General features: G+C 43.5%; 1 protein-coding gene across 2 annotated transcripts; it reads right to left on the reverse strand.

The window, feature by feature from the left end:
• Positions 1-1,841: 1,841 nt before the first annotated feature.
• Positions 1,842-12,027, reverse strand: LOC134431764 (fructose-bisphosphate aldolase B). Of its 2 annotated transcripts, none has more exons than XM_063179932.1 (9): positions 11,867-12,027; positions 5,238-5,359; positions 4,756-4,967; positions 4,177-4,231; positions 3,865-4,025; positions 3,561-3,644; positions 2,921-3,095; positions 2,583-2,782; positions 1,842-2,352 (listed from the first exon to the last, which is right to left on the reverse strand). In XM_063179932.1, exons 2-9 carry the CDS (start codon positions 5,347-5,349, stop codon positions 2,257-2,259), a joined length of 1,095 nt encoding a protein of 364 aa, XP_063036002.1. In that variant the 5' UTR covers positions 5,350-5,359; positions 11,867-12,027; the 3' UTR covers positions 1,842-2,256. The 2 variants fall into 2 exon arrangements, with proteins under 2 accessions (XP_063036002.1, XP_063036003.1); XM_063179933.1 differs by having other exon boundaries at positions 5,238-5,375; positions 11,867-12,019.
• Between the last annotated feature and the right edge of the window lie 3,579 nt (positions 12,028-15,606).

Below are 15,606 nucleotides of genomic sequence, written 5' to 3' on the forward strand. Positions count from 1 at the left end.
ATGGTGGACACAAAGAATGCAGAATTTATGGCCACAAGGACATTTGGCAGAACCCCTGAGGAAAGGAACAAGCTGATAAAGGCAGTGCAGCAACTCTGCTGAATCAGCTCCGGCAGGGTAAAAGGCCATTCCTGCAGGGGGCAGACCATGGCCATCAACTCATGGCCATCAATTTAAGAAACCACTGACTGAAAAGAAGGACTGAGCATGCAGCCTAATTAGCGTGGGCAGCAAGAGGCTCATTAACTGACAGAAGACAGAATACTAATTATTATGAAAACTAGATAACTTGTAGTCAATGAATATTAATTCCTTTTACTGTGTATATACATAGGGGAGAATTTTGGTCATTGTGGTGCTGATGGTGGCTTATAAAAAAGAGGGAGAGACACTTTCTACGCAGACAGATAGTGACAGGATAAGGGGAGACAGTTTTAAACTAAAAAAGGGAAAAGTAGATATTTGGAATAAATTTTTTACTGTGAAGGCAGTGAGGCCTTCACACAGGTTGCCCAGAGAAGCTGGGAATGGCCTATCCCTGGAAATGCTCAAGACCAGGTTTGGACAGGGCTCAGAGCAACCTGGTCTAGTGGATGCTGTCCCTGCCCATGGCAGAGAGGTTGGAACTGGATGGGTTGAAAAATATGATTTTTCAGGTCATTTTAAATGCAAACGATTCTGAGATTGATCTTCAACCAGAGTATCAGTAGGATACTGTTCATCAGGAGCAGAGGTTTCTGGGGTCTCAGGTATGTGGAGTTCCCAGAAACTCAGGTCTGGGAACCTGAGAAGGGTTCCCAGGACCACAGCTGGAGCAGGAAAGAGATGTTATTCCTGGCACTAGCATCAGCCTCTGGAGCGTTTCTGGCAAATCACTGGCTCTGTGTTCATTGTCAGGAGAGACTAATTGAAGCCTTAATTATGCAGTGACTGGATCCACATGAAGGATTTTGGCTGTTTATTTATTGCCTGTGTGACACACTGGTTGCTAACTCAGAGGCCATGAGGAGGTGGTTACAGGGCGGTGATTTTTCCTGTTTTCCCTGTATTTGTTGGCAGGAGCAGCAAGTACCAGTGGCCAGGAGGAGCAGCTAGCAGAGAGAGGTGACCCTGAAAAGACATGGAGTCCTCTGGGTCACCTGACCCTGGCTGTTTAGGGGGCTGCTCCAAGGCCTCGTGAGTTGATTGGTGTAGCACATAGCCAGGCAAATACTCTAACATAACCTTAGGCCTGCTGTTTTTGCCATTTATGCCTTTTTTCTCATGACCATCTGACTGTGCTTTTGCTAACAAAGCTGACACCCTTAGCAGGAACACAGCAATGTGCCAAAGGTCAAACCCTGTGTCTGCAACACTGCAACATCAGCCTCATTACTCAAGCTACACAACAGGTAGGCCAAGATGCCCTCGTGCACACTTTGTGTTAATTATTGTGGAAAACGCCACAGTAAAGGTGATTTGTAAGGACAGACTTTGCACAGCCCTGACTCACTGTGTGCAACCCTAACAGTGCTCAGCAGCCTCATCTCACCAGCGATGCCTCTCCAGACACACGAGATGCTTCTGAAGGTAGTGCTGTTTATCTGTGGCCTTTTTTCCCCAGCACTGCTTGCTGTGCACATCTCCCAAGTGTTTTAATGTCTGCCAGACTTCTGTGGGCAGGATTAACCTCTCCAGCTGTGCCACTGTTGGGTTATTTCCTTTTGATGTCCTGACAGTTTGCCAAGCTCACCAGCTGCAACACTTTGTGACTCAGTCTTTGCAAGGACCACAGAAAAAACACAGATGTGTGAAAGATATTGTAAAGTTTACACAAAGCAAAAAGAATTGTCAGGTAGAGATTAGTTTTCAATTACTGTTTTATTGACATGATTGAATACACAGTCAGGTTTTATAATTCAGGATTGTGGCTGCTAAATGTGGTAATGGGCAAGGGTAGCTATTTGAATTGCTAGAGAACTACTGAATCTGCCTGCTGTTCCAGGGGCTGAGTTTCAGACTGAGGGAGGGTGAGTTCATGATTCATTGGCAGCTGTTGTTTGTTGTTTGGAAAAAATTCCCGTTCCTTAGAATGTGCAAATGAAAAAAGAATATCCCCTTGGTAAATTGTGGGAGTGAAGGGTGGAGAGGAAGCTAAGCCATTCTATCTCCAGTTTGGTGTAGGGTAAGGGAAATTAGATTTCTATGTTTTTCTTTCATTTCTGAACATCTTCCACTGTGTGAGAAGGGACAGGAGGAAAGAAGGTTCCTGCTGTTTCAGTAGGTGTAGCTGGCAGTGAACAGTGACTGCATGGCAGCTGCGTCGTTCTTCCCAGACTGGACATACTGCCCCCTGCAAGCCAAACTGTTAATCTGAAAAAGAAGAAGAAAAAAAATGAGGAGGAAACAATCAACATGGAGCAAGGGAAGGCAGATGTGTGAAGAACAACCAGCAGGAGTAAGGAAGGCACAAATAACAGAGCAGTGCCCCTGCTGAACATGAAGTACCAGGAGGGGTGGGATCAAGAGCAGCCCTAGGAAGGTGACAACATGTGTCCCTTCATGGTGACAGTTCTCCTCTCTGCTCAGGGGAAGCCTCGTACCTGTGCCCGCTTGCGGAAGGCCTCTTGAGCAGCCTTCTTGTTCTCGTTTTTGCCCAACCATGCAGCCAGGGCAGAGGCTTGCAGGGCTCTCCCATAGGAAAAGGTCAGTTTCCAAGGCTTAGGCAGAGGGCACTGGTTCATGGCATTCAGGTTGAGAGAAGCCTCCTCTTCACTCTGACCTCCAGACAAGAAGCAGATTCCTGCAAGAAAGAGGTTTTGAGGCTTAGAAATAATGTTCCAGCCACCTTAATCCCTGGTCTTTACTTGCCAGAGGAGCAGGTGTGTCAGAGGTAGGCGAGAGAGTGAGAATGCAGAGGTAGGAATGAATCAGGAATCACCAGGAACAGCAGCAGGAACGGTGCGAAGGAGAGTAGTGACAGTTGCTATGGCTACATCCTGAGGGGTGTACTTCTTGGAGCAGGAATGCCCAGCCGTCACCATGTTGGGTTTCAGCAGTGTCCCCTCCAGGTACACGTGATGATCATTCAAAGCCTTGTAGACAGCAGCCAGAACCTGAAAACAGGAGGATTGAATTTAGACCGCTGCTCAGATCTTCACCTCAGGCTGCTGTGGAAAGACAGCTTATTCTTTGGTACTGTAGCAAGATCAAATTGAATTTTGCTTTCTCATGAAATTTATTTCTGGGGTTGCCGTTGTGGACACCTCACTGCTTTTGAAATGACCATGATACAACTTTTCATATTTAAGGGATTTGTCCTTGCTGAATTTGAGGTAATTGGGTTTGGTCGTGATGCATCTTTTTGGGATTGAGAATGCTTATTGTCATTGAAGAGAAAATCCAAGAGCATGGAAAATATTCTTGGATTGTTTGTTCTGTGCCTAGGAGCAGCTCATTTTTGTGATGCAGTTATGAAGGACATTTTTGGTCAAATCTCTTTGAGATCTGTGAGTACACACTGCGCGAAGTTTAGCTGCAGGTTTGTGAGAGAGAGCACAGAGGGAGGAATCTCTTCTTACCTTCTCTGTGACATACTGACAGCGCTGGAGATCATGGTCTCCATCAGGCAGGATTTCTGGCTCCACGATGGGTACCAAGCCATGCTGGGAAAAAAAAGACAGGGAATTCTTTAGGGCTGTGGAAGTAAAACTCTTGTTGTTTGTCCTGACTTGGGTGCTATTCCTTCCTGCTATGCTGGCCTTCCTCCTTGTCTTTTCCAAAACCCTCACAGGGATTCTCCTTTTGGGCTCCCTGGTGTATTGTCACAGGGAACAGGGAGAAGGGGCAGCAGCATCTCAGGAAAGGTTGCTGGAGGGGAGGTACCTGCTGGCAGATGCTGGCATAGCGTGCCAAGGTGTTGGCATTCTCCTGGATGGCGAGTTGAGAGGGTGTTGTGCTGGTGATCTTCAGCACCGCGCGCCACTTGGCAAAGTCAGCACCATCTTTCTTGTACTGGGCACAGCGTTCAGCCAGCCCATCCAGCCCTGCAGAGGGAGAGTGATGATTCACTGAGAGCTGCTCTTCAGCACAGAGCTCTGGAGAATACTGTGACTCCAGCCAGGCCGTGTCTCAGGTGAGTCACCCTATGGCTTTGCTGGCACAGCCATAGCTTAGGCTCCTTAGATCTCTCCTTACCTTGGATGGTGGTTTCTCCATTTGTTCCTGCTAGGGGTGCTGTGCCTTTATCCAGCTGTGGAGGTCAGAAAAACAGGAAGGGTTAGGAGAGATGAGAATTGGTCTAATTCTTACCCATGTCTAGTCTGCCTTTGAAGGAGGACTGTTACTAATGTGTGGACCTTAACATGCTCAGGGTGAAAAGGAAGGAAATGTTGGAGCAAAGGGGAAGAAAAAGGAATGAACTGGGTAAGAGGAGGGTCAATGTATATATAGATGTCTGCAGGGAATGGCTCAACAACTCTGTGAGATGTGGAAAGATTTAGGTTTAGGTTACTGCATGGAGACACTTATTTGCAGTGAATGGGGAGTAGATGGGAGTTGATGTATGGAAAGTTCCAGCATCTAGTGCAAATGTGCCTCTAGTTAGTTGCACAAAAGCAATGCAGAGAATTTTAAAACCAAGGACAAAAATGGGGGGAGAGAGAGGACAGGGAACAGGGAGCGGGGTTATTTAGGATACAGTGCAGCCCCAAATATAATTTTCTCTGGAGATGGGATTTGGATTATGCTGCCAGTCTGGGACATACAGATACTCACCTTAATTCCCACCACAATGCCTTTTTCCTTGATAAGTGCTGGGAATGGCTTCCCACTGCTGTCTTTCTGATAGAGGGTCTCATGGAAAAAGATCACTCCCCCAATGCTCTGGTTGATGGAAGTGTCCGAAGAGAAGAGGACCTCTCTAAAAGCTCGGCGGTTCTCCTCCGTGTTTTCCACATTGATCCGCTGCAGCCTGTTCCCCATGGTGCCTGGTGAGGTGGGCAAAGAGGCTCTAGGTTTGGCTGGCCACCTGGTCCCAATAAGCAGTAATGAACTGGGGCTTCAGTTCAGAACTTCCCTTCTCAACCCACACTTTGTAAGATTTTGTTGTTAAAGGTGCAGCCCTGCCTGGCTGAATTGTTCTGCTCAGACAAGTTTCACAGTGTTTTTCATCTACTCCACTGATTTCAAATAGGAAGCAAAACTAAAAGGAAAAAACCATCTTGCATACTGCTAACTGATTGGTGTCCAGAACTTACCCACTGATTCATCTGCAGCTAGGATCCCCTTTCCTGAAGCCACAATCCGCTGAGCAATGTCTGCAAGAGCTTTTTTCTGCTCTGGAGACAGCGCTGGGAACTGGTGGGTCATCTTGACTTATCTGTGGGAGAGAATTACTGTTACAAGTAATTGCAAGTAATTCTGGGGGAGACTGTGAACTAGTGACACCACTCAGGTGTTTCCCCTGCAGGGCTCTTAGTGCTTGTCTGGTCCATGTTATCATAGACAACATGACCAGAAATCCATTCCAGTTCTTCTAGGCTTAGTGTGTCTGGAAAAACTGGAAAGAAATACAGGAGACACATCCTGCCACATCATTCTAGAACCAGAGTGGGAAAGACTGCATTTTACCTGGATTTGCTCAGAAAATAAAGGAAGGTCAGTCTGTCATAAAAATATGCACTAAGTGACAAGTAAGCAAATTGCTGACTCTGCATACTTTTTGGTTCCTGTCAGTAGAATGCCAGTTATTCCATTCCTTACCTTTACACATTTCCTAACACTGCTCCTCTTCTGTTTCCTGCCTCTGTTGGCAGTATTTCCTGCTGTGTTTGGGTGATGTTCATCCCTAACCTTTTGCCTGGGTTTGTAATTCTCCTCCCTATGGCTGCTTTCAGAACTGCAGTGCATTGCTTCCTCTGCAGAAGATTTGGGGCCTTAGGAGAATTCACCCCTCAGTTCTATCTTTTTAGCTGTGGTAAAGGGTTACCAGCTGCAACTACCCAGCACCTGAAATCTGGGTTCTGTCTTTATATGACAAAATTCTTGGTCTTATTAAAGTTAAATTACAGTTTCTCTGATCATCTCAATAGTCAAAGTTACTTTTCTGAGTGTATAGGCCTGTAAGTCTGAAACAGAAAAACTCCCTTCAGTTTGTCATACGTGATAGCTAAAGCAACACCTCTGTTTTTATTAATGGGTGGTAAATCCAGAAGGTACTTGATTAAAAACAACATGAAAGATCTCAAATATCACATTTTCCTTCAAAAGAGCAGGCCTCTGGACAGTGTTTGCATTTTCTATTCCCAAACTCTGCCTGAGAGAGGAGTGAGAACATGCTATTTCCCATTTCATCAGAGATTGCCAGAAAATATTTTTCCCTATATAAGCATGTAGGCAGCCAAGTCCAGCTTCTTATTTCTGTGCACACAGATGCTGTGTTGCCAGGGAATCCTTGTCTTATCCTTCCTGCTGAAGGGCACTATGGGGAGAAACAATGGAGAGTCTGTCTGCTACTCATGATAGGGTACAGAGTTCTGAATTGCATGTCAAATGGTGCCAAAATTTTCTGGCAATGATGCCATCAGAGTATGGTAACAGCTGTAAATTCATGTCCCTGATTTATAGCTGAAGGTACTTTGGTACTGGTAATGTTATCCTGCAAGATTCAAGTGGCATTGTCTGCCAGCACAGACCAGTCAGATGCAGGTCTGCTTTACCTCTTTGCCAGCTGAGCCTGGAAATTTTCACGTGCAGCTTAGCACAGAGTGAGTCATTTTAGGTTTAGAGGGACAATGAAGGAGTGCAGGATCAAGACTTAGTCAAATTAGAGAGAGTTCCCTGCTCTTCAAAGGGCTGAAATTCCTTCTTGCCGTGGTCCTGGTGAAACAGGCTTAGCTGAGCTCCTCTCTCTGTTTGTCAGCCTATGGCCAGAGCTCTGGGAACCATCCCTCTACTGTGGTGGTCACAGCTCCATCACTCCCAGCTCTTGGCCTTTTCAGCTCACCCAGAAGAATTTGAAAATCTATGGTTTATGCTGCACAATATGCTGCATAAGCTACTTCAATTCACCTACAACTCTCCTTATCCCTCACCTGCTTTCTGTGTTGGATATGTCTTTAAAAGAGGAAACTGGCTTGTTATTGTGATTACTGCAATAATAGATTGGTGATGAGCACTTCAGTTAAAACCACACTACTGTTAAATAAGTCATTATGCAAAATGATAAGGAATCACTCCAGTAGTTTAGAGCATCTGTGGAGGAGACTGGGAAATTGTGCTCTGGCAAAAATATTATCTTGTCCAAGGTCAGAGCTGATGAACTGCTAAATCAGGGGTGGGATTTTAGAGTTGTAGTTTGGAGCTGTGCTACAGCACCAGGAGGTGTATCCAGGTAAGGTTGAATTCAGCTGGCTGGACTGCAGGATCACCAGTTGCTCCAGTCGTGTTATGATGGGTACACTTTCTTTCCAGCAATGCAATAAACAATGAGAATAATGCCTGCTCTATCTTACTTGTTCCCAGTGTTTGCCTAAAGATAACAAGGAGACACTTATCACTCAAAACCAGCCTGCAAGGCAAATTTTCAAAATACGGATAGATGAGTTTTCAGTGAATAATGCCGTTCCAAGTGAAAACTCTGAGAGACTGAAACAACAAAGTGTGGTTTCAGAATGATGAATTGGAAGACAGCAAATTAGTTCCAATTTCTATGCAAGCATCATGCTGAGTGTGAAGGAGCAGGTGGAGATTTGCCCAAAGTGTTCCCAAAATTATCTTCAGGGCCATGGTAAGGGGTTCCCAGCTACTCTGCTGAACTATAAGGATGAATAAAAGGCTAGTGTTTCTAGCTGAAATGGTGGAGAAATGAGGGCAAAAGAACAATTGTAAACCTTATAATAGCTCAAAGGTGCAGAACCTTCTAGTACCCTTGATTTAGAATTTTTTTTCTGTGATTCTTTCATGAGAATAATAATTTCTGAGAATCTTCATGTCTGCCTTCAGAAAGGATGTCTTGCTGCAAAGTCCTGCTCTGAGCAGGGGAACAGGCAGAAGACGAGTGGAGAAGCCTTACACTCCAGTAACATTTCATGAAGCCAAACCAAGCCTTTACTGGTAAAGAGTAAGCTCACAGCACATCCATAAAAACACTAATTTTGACATCCTCACATCCTCTCAAAGAGCTGGATATGTCACCGCACAAGTCCTGAGAAAAAACAGCTGTGCCCAGGCTGCCAGAGCTGCAAAGCTCATTTTAGTCTTCCAAGAACAAAACCTATTTGTCTTTATCTGATTTATCTGTTAAAATTGACAACTTTTCCAGGAAGGAAAAAGTTCTTATGAATTGTGATCTCAGTAACAGTACCTGGGAGTTCTCTCACCACTAAGGTGTTTTGAGCACCTTAGTGGTGAAAGAAGTTATTCAAGTTATTTTTATTTACCCATTTTAGACTGTGAGTTAAGTGTCATAAGCTCAACTGATTTCACATTGATTGAAACTCATATATTTTACATTGTATGAATGCAACACAGACTCTTTGTAGTATCTGCTTAATTTTTTTTAAAGTAGAATTATAAAAGAACCTCAAAAGAATAAAACTGCTCAACCCTGCCAGTTTTGTAGCTACCTGAAGTGCTTATCAGGCTTCAATAGCTCCTTAAGCAAACAAATTTCTTTGTTCAGCCCCCATCCTCTGGCCAGCAGGAGGTGGGAGTGTGGGAGCAGGGGACAGCATAGTTGTAATAGTAAATATTGTAATGCTGAAATCTTGGGTTTCTCTCAGCTACCATAAGAAAGAAGGGCTGAGGGGAAATGTGTGGTGGCAGCACAAGCATTTGATCCTGTTAATATTAATAGTGAGAACAAAAGAGCAGAGTGAAAATGAATAGCAGAAGGAACAATGTTACATTTTGCTTCCAATAATCTTAGAAACTTCAATAAATCGTTGGCATTTTTTCTTTTTAAGAACCTCCTTTGACTGGTATCTTCTAATCTTACATAAAATGTCACCTGAGTCCCAGTTTGCAGATGCGAAAAGACTGGGTCAGAATCTCTTAAGTTTTTCTCTTGGTCTCTGCATTGCCTTCTTTTATAAAACTAGTTCCAAAAGTGCAGGTCCAAAGTTTTAAACTACAGCTTGTATCCTACACATGGAGCTTTTTCCTATTCAATTACTAGTAAACAGATCCCTTCAGCATCATCTCTGACAGTCAGCAATACAAACCCTGCACACAAGAAAATTGCTTTCACAGAACAGGGTTTGAAAAAGAAGCAGCTGAATATATAAACAGATAAATACAGTTGGTAGGGATAATGAAAAGTATTCAATAATTTAACCTATCACATGTAGGCTCAGTGTTGGCCTGACTGAATGTACTTCTCTTTTACACTTGTATGCTTAGAGGAGACAGACACACAATGACTTAGGAACCTTACATTTTCACTGCAGTGAATATCTGTGGTTACTGACCTCACTTCTCTGTGAGAAGCTCCATTAAATAAGTCTGGTTCCTTGGGCATGAGGAAAACTGAGGGGTGTGAATGCCTGGGCAAGCTCGGGCACATCCTGCTGACAGAGCACATCCTTATCTAGGTAGCAGAAGACACAGAGCTGGCAGGACTACTTGATAGGTCTGATTGATGGGCAGCCATCCAGAGGAGCCTGGCCATGGGGGTGGGAAGAGGCCAAAAGGAGCACAGAGACAAATGCCCAGACATTGCCTGGGGTGCAGAGCCCTGGCAGCCATTCCCCCAGGACTAGTGGGATGAGGAAACAGCTCTTTGGAGATGGTCTAAGGCCCTGTCAGCAGCGAGCTGAACAGGGCCAGCAGCACGGGCCCAAGCATCCTGTGTGAGCAGGGATCTGGCCTGGAGAGCCAGGGGAGGAGACAGGTTATCCCCCTTTGCTCAGCACTCCATAGTTAACACCTGAGTACTGCATCAAGTGTTGGGCCCCTGCAGAACAGGAAAAACACCGACAGACTGAAGTTAGTTCAGCAGATGCCACTGAGAAGGTCAGTGGCTGTGGCACTTGCTCTGTGAGGAGAAGTCAGCAGAGTGGGATCTAGTTCAACCTCAAGCAGCAGTGGCTTCAGGGGCACCTCTCAGCAGTGCTCAGTACCTACAGAGTGTGATTGAAGAGGCAGAGCTGGGCTTTTCAAAGCGGCTGTGATGGGACAGTGAGAGACAACAGGCACAAACTGAAACTAAGGAGATTGAGACTGTATGTGAAAAATTTTTTTTTCATTGTTAGGACAGCCAAGCAATATAACAGATTGACAAAAAAGGCTGCATCCATCCTTGCAGGTTGCCAAGACCCACCTGAATAAAGACCTGAGCACCTTGGTCTGACCTCATCTCTAACCCTGCTTTGGGCAAGGAGTGCTTGGACTACAGACTTCCTGTGTCCCTTTCAGCCTGAATTACCCGGTGACTCTTTGTGAGTACCTATTTTGAGGAGTCAAGGTGGAAGTGGTGCCTCTTCATATCTGTGAAGGAGCTCTCAGGAAAGAACAGAATGTTTTTGTCATCATCTCTGCACTGAGATAAAGGCTTTGGGTTAGCAAAATGTTTCATTTCTGGATTCTGAGAAGTCTCAAGGGTATGGGAAAAAAAGATATTCAGACTTCTGTCACTTAGAAAAAGAGGCAGATGATTTTGACTGACATGTTAATGTCACCATATCCATCAGTCCTTTGGGGTGTATATTGGGGTAAATTGCTTGGTTGTTTTTTGCTCTCTGAGTTTTTTTTACCATCCTCATGGTCTGTCTAGAGACCTTGATTCAACCTGCTGTTGCAGGAGGAACTGCAGATCTAAAGTTCCCTGTGCTGATTCCTGTGTTAGCCTCAGATCTATACTCAAGCCCTGAACAAATGTATCCCTATTTCATTTCCCTAGCAACTATGAAAGGAGGTTATGTTCAAAGACCTGTCCTCTGCCGTCATTGCAGAGCACTCAGAATGGCTAGATTTGGCGAAGGTGGCAAGAAGATTGTTGCTTGGAAGCAACAGTCTTCTTGCCACCTTATTATTTTAATTATAAAATTATTAGGGAGAAGCTAATTCTCTTTCAGGGCTGGACTTTTCTCAGAAAAGGTAAAAAATTTCTTTTAGACTTGCATGAGAATTCAAGTCTTGTATTGCCAGCAGGGGAGGCTGAGGGAAGTAGTGGTGAGAGTCTCAGGCGGACTAAATAGTTTTGGGTAAGCACATGGAACAGTTGAAAAAGTGATAGAGGATCACAGATTCAGTGAGGATTTGAGTTTGTCAAGCAATTTCCTGAAGCTGGCTGTTCACAGCTTGAAAGGTTACAGCATACAGATGCAAGAACAGGCTTTGTTTTCCTGCACTGCACCTTATACCTCCTTGCCAAATAAACTTATCAGAAGAGGCTGCACAACAAACGCACATAATTGCACTTCTGTCAGCACTGATGTCGGTCAGGACCAGCTGCCTTCTCTAGTCATTCTCTGTTCTCCTTGCAAAACAGAAATTCATGTACACCACATTCATGTACACCACAGCAAAAACAAACAAAAAACAAAGCAACAGAAAGCAATGCAGGTATGTTATTGCTCTACAAAGCAACAGAAAGCAATGCGGGTGTGTTATTGCTCTAGTCCCCTTAGGCAGAGGATTCACTCACTCACTCCTGGAGTTCTGAGTGACTAAGCTAAGTTAGAAAGCCAATGTTAGCAGCAGAAGGATCACTTTAGAAAACCACTGCAGAATGGCTGAGTGCGTATTTCTCACAAGCTATTCCTGAAACAAAAAAAAATTAAAACCAAGAACAACTTCCCAAGCCCACTGTAGATAAACATACCAGGTCTTAGCTGCTGATATACGTACCAGCTTTACAGTTTAGAAATTAAATTATTATACTTACTTGTGTGTGGGCAGTGTCTCTGCTGCTACAAGCTTCTGGTGAGGTGTTTGCAGACAAAGAGACCCAGTCCTTCTAATCACTAACTTTTATAAAATTCTTGGTGGGGCTTTTTTTTTCTCCCCCTCCACTCCTTCATTTTCCCTCCTCCCCCGCAAGCTGTTGGGGGACGTGTCACTGCTCAAGGCTGGTCACTGGCTATCAGACCACCACCACACACCTCCAATGGGACCTGGTCATGCTCCTGCTGTTCCTCCCCTTTCCCCTCCCCTGTATATATAAAGCCATTCATGCAGTAAAACTGAGATGTTTTACAGTTATTTCAAATTATTCCTCCTCTTTCTAAAACAGACCAAAAAGAACTACAAGAGAAACCATGGAAATTGCTTACAGGTATCTTGGGCACAGCTTTATCATGTAGGGTTAGATCTTCTGAAAGCTTATACTTAGGAAACTGCAGGAAGAAAGAGCAGAAAACAAAATGCAGAAACAATTCAACTGATCCTTAACTGGCATGAGCTGGTATAATTTCAGTGGCTTCCTAAGTGTTAACATTGCTTTTCCTTACTGGAAAGTCTTGCATGGAACCATATGTTCCTTTTCCAGTTGGTATATGGAAAGGCAAAATGTGATGCTACAGTATCAGGTTTAATGATAAAGTTTAATGCAAGTTCTGATTTTCTGTAACACAGTGTACTTGTGAAATTAATGATTGTCAGACTGCATATGCCCACATTGAGGTTCACAGCTGCAAGCCACATTTTCCCCCCAAATCCCACTGAGATGCCCACCCATATTGCGGTGATGTGAAAACTTCTCTGTGCTTAGCAGAATTTTTTAGTGAAAAATACTGATGATGTATAAATGGTGTATCAGCATTGCAGTTTATATGAATCCACGCTACAATCATTCACCAACTCTAGGCCTATAGGTTTGATTATTTGCTTTAATTTCTTTCTCCCCATCCTGCAGGCCAGTACTCCTGGAGGGAAGTATAGCACAAGGACTGCTGGACAAGCGTCATACCCTCACCCTCGGTAACCTTGGACATTGGCACGTTTTTACCAGAGAGACCCAGTGTTTGCCTGCAGAATGACGTAGTTTCTCCATTTGTTTGGCTGCTGCAGTGACCCTTTGGCCTTTACAAGGACAGGTGAGACCCTGATTTCTCTCTCCACAACCCTGTCTTCCTCCTTGAGCCTCTCTTGTGCAGCTGCATGCCGAGGTCAGTGCTTGTAGGAAACCTTAGGAGTCTGCCAGGCTGCCAGTCAGCAGAGAAACCTCTGAAGGAACTGACAGTGCAGTCCAGTCAAAGGCCTCGTGCTTCTCTTCCTCTGTTTTCCTCCATGCTGCCCTTCCTGATCCGTGTTTTTTTGCTGAAGGAAGCTGTGGTACATGACATGGACATAAAGCCTTCCCTGCTTTACAGTGTTTGCTTTACATTCCATTTCTCCCATCCTAGCAAAGAGACAAACCCCATGGTGTATTAAAGTTTCTCCACCACAAGAGAAACATCCTAATATAGAGTAAAAATATTTTTAATTAAATAGCTTATCTAAGACCCTCTTGAGACCAAGAAGGTGCCATAATTGTGGTCTTCTTCCTCAAAGTCAGAGTTTCAGTCCTGTTGTTCCTGCTTTGGCTAGAAGCTGATGTAGGAAGGAAGTTCTTGGAAGTGTTTTATTCTCAATGTCTCATCTGTGATATGGTCTCACGGGCTATTAGAGAAAATCTGTGGGAGTCTTCTTGAAAAAAAGCAGTGTCACACATTTGGATACACTTTAAATAATCCCCTGCAGCCCACCTTGCATTCTAAACTCTTCAGAAGTATATAAATGTATTTCCAGATGGATAATTGGGGGTGTGTGCCTTTCCAGGCCTTCTAACCCTTCAGTCCAGCACTCCAAACACAGGATTACAGGTTCTCACAGAGATTTTGAGGACACAGGGAATAAAAGGTGAATATACAAGACACTTAATTTTTTCACTTAATTTAGGAACGGGAACTTTTTCAGATCAGAAAATGGAATGAAGAATCATATTAGATGATGTTGCTGTAAGGTGGTAGCTTGCAGACCCATCACACTGACCATACTGTGCAGAAATAACAGTGATATTAAAATTACACTGGAAAAAAGTACATACTTCCATCACACGTAATCATACTTTGGGGATAATTGTCTCTTAAAAATGAGGTTATAGTGGTGTGGTTTCTTAAATAAGAGGGAAAAGCTTGCATCATGAGTGACATGCAGTGCACTTGCATTTACCAAACAACTAACCTGGCCCATAAGAACTACCAAATCACTGCCTGCACTAACTATTCCATGCCAAAATTGGTGTATTATCCAAGCTGTAATTCTGTCTCATGGAGGTAGTGTTTGATCTCAGACCTGGCAACTCTCACACCTCTCCAGTGTCCAGGAAGGCTGGGCTCCCAATGGGAATTCAGTTTCAGAGGCAGAACCATCTCTCCTCTTCAGCCCTGGGGTTCCTCATCCCCCTCAGCTTCTGGCATGGGAAGGAGGACATAGGACAAAGATCCCAGTCAAGGATAAGGATAGGGTGAACAAGAAGGGAGGTCAGTTGCACTAAAGAACAACTACTCTCAGTTTTTTGTAGTTTTAAAAATGGTCATGCAGACTATTGCAGTGATTGCTGATACACTTTTTTAGTGAAGAGTATAATGATTTATTAGAGAAAGGAATACTAGCTGGTTTTGAGTTTTGGATGTGTGAGAATCGATTGCTTAAATACATATCTAATTAAATACAGGGGGCAGTTCTGCACATATGGCTTTTTGATGTGTTCATGAAAGAGTTGATAGAAACAGTCTTGCAATATAAAAATCTTTATAGCTGTGTTTGAAACATCACTGTAAACAAGATGCACAACTAGTTACAGAGCTTAAATGTTCATTGTTGTGCCTTTTACAGCATAGAAATAGAAAGCAGTAGTTAGCTATAAAAGAGATTGCTTAGGGTAAAACACAAGAAATGTCTTACAACATAAGTGAATTTTCTATTTGAATGGCTTGGAGACTCTGCTGGTGACTTCTCATCTGGAATTCCCATATAGAAGTGGATAGAAATATGCATTTAAAAATATTAAGGACTGTTGAAAACTCTATTCACATGTGGCATGAGTTATTATTTATGTATTAATTTGTGGGTTTACATTTTGGAATTTGACAATTTAATTGCTGTCCTTGTTATATCCAGCCTTGCTGTCAAAGGATCTAATAGTTGTACACTGAAGTTTTAGGTGAGTTTCTGCTGGATAAAATGTAGTAAAATCAACAGAAAGCCTGTTTTAAAGACAGATAAAAATATTGTAATTGCTTATGATTTTCCAGATTGTGATTTTTATTGTCTGTTTCTAGCAGTGTAATTCTGATAATGTTTTGCATTTAACTACTCAAGTGACCTCAAATGAGAGAGATAAATTGTAGTACACCTCAGAAAGAATGATGAAAAACAAATGGATTAAGCAACTTCAGAGATTATATGGTCACCACAAGAAAAAATTACAAACATACAGCTTCTTTCTGCGCTTAAGTAAATTAAATAGTACTTTTGGATGTGGTTAAACCTATAAAATGGATTGAAATGGAATGGAAAAAAACACTGGGAGTTGGAAAGATGTCCAAGAATAATATGCATCCACATGAAAAACACCTGGCTCTGTTGCCCTGTGAGGCTGCTGCCTGCGTGATGGGGTTAAAGTCTAATCTGAGCAGGCTC

The sequence above is a fragment of the Melospiza melodia genome, chromosome Z (assembly GCF_035770615.1).
Source record: "Melospiza melodia melodia isolate bMelMel2 chromosome Z, bMelMel2.pri, whole genome shotgun sequence".
NCBI lineage: Eukaryota > Metazoa > Chordata > Aves > Passeriformes > Passerellidae > Melospiza > Melospiza melodia.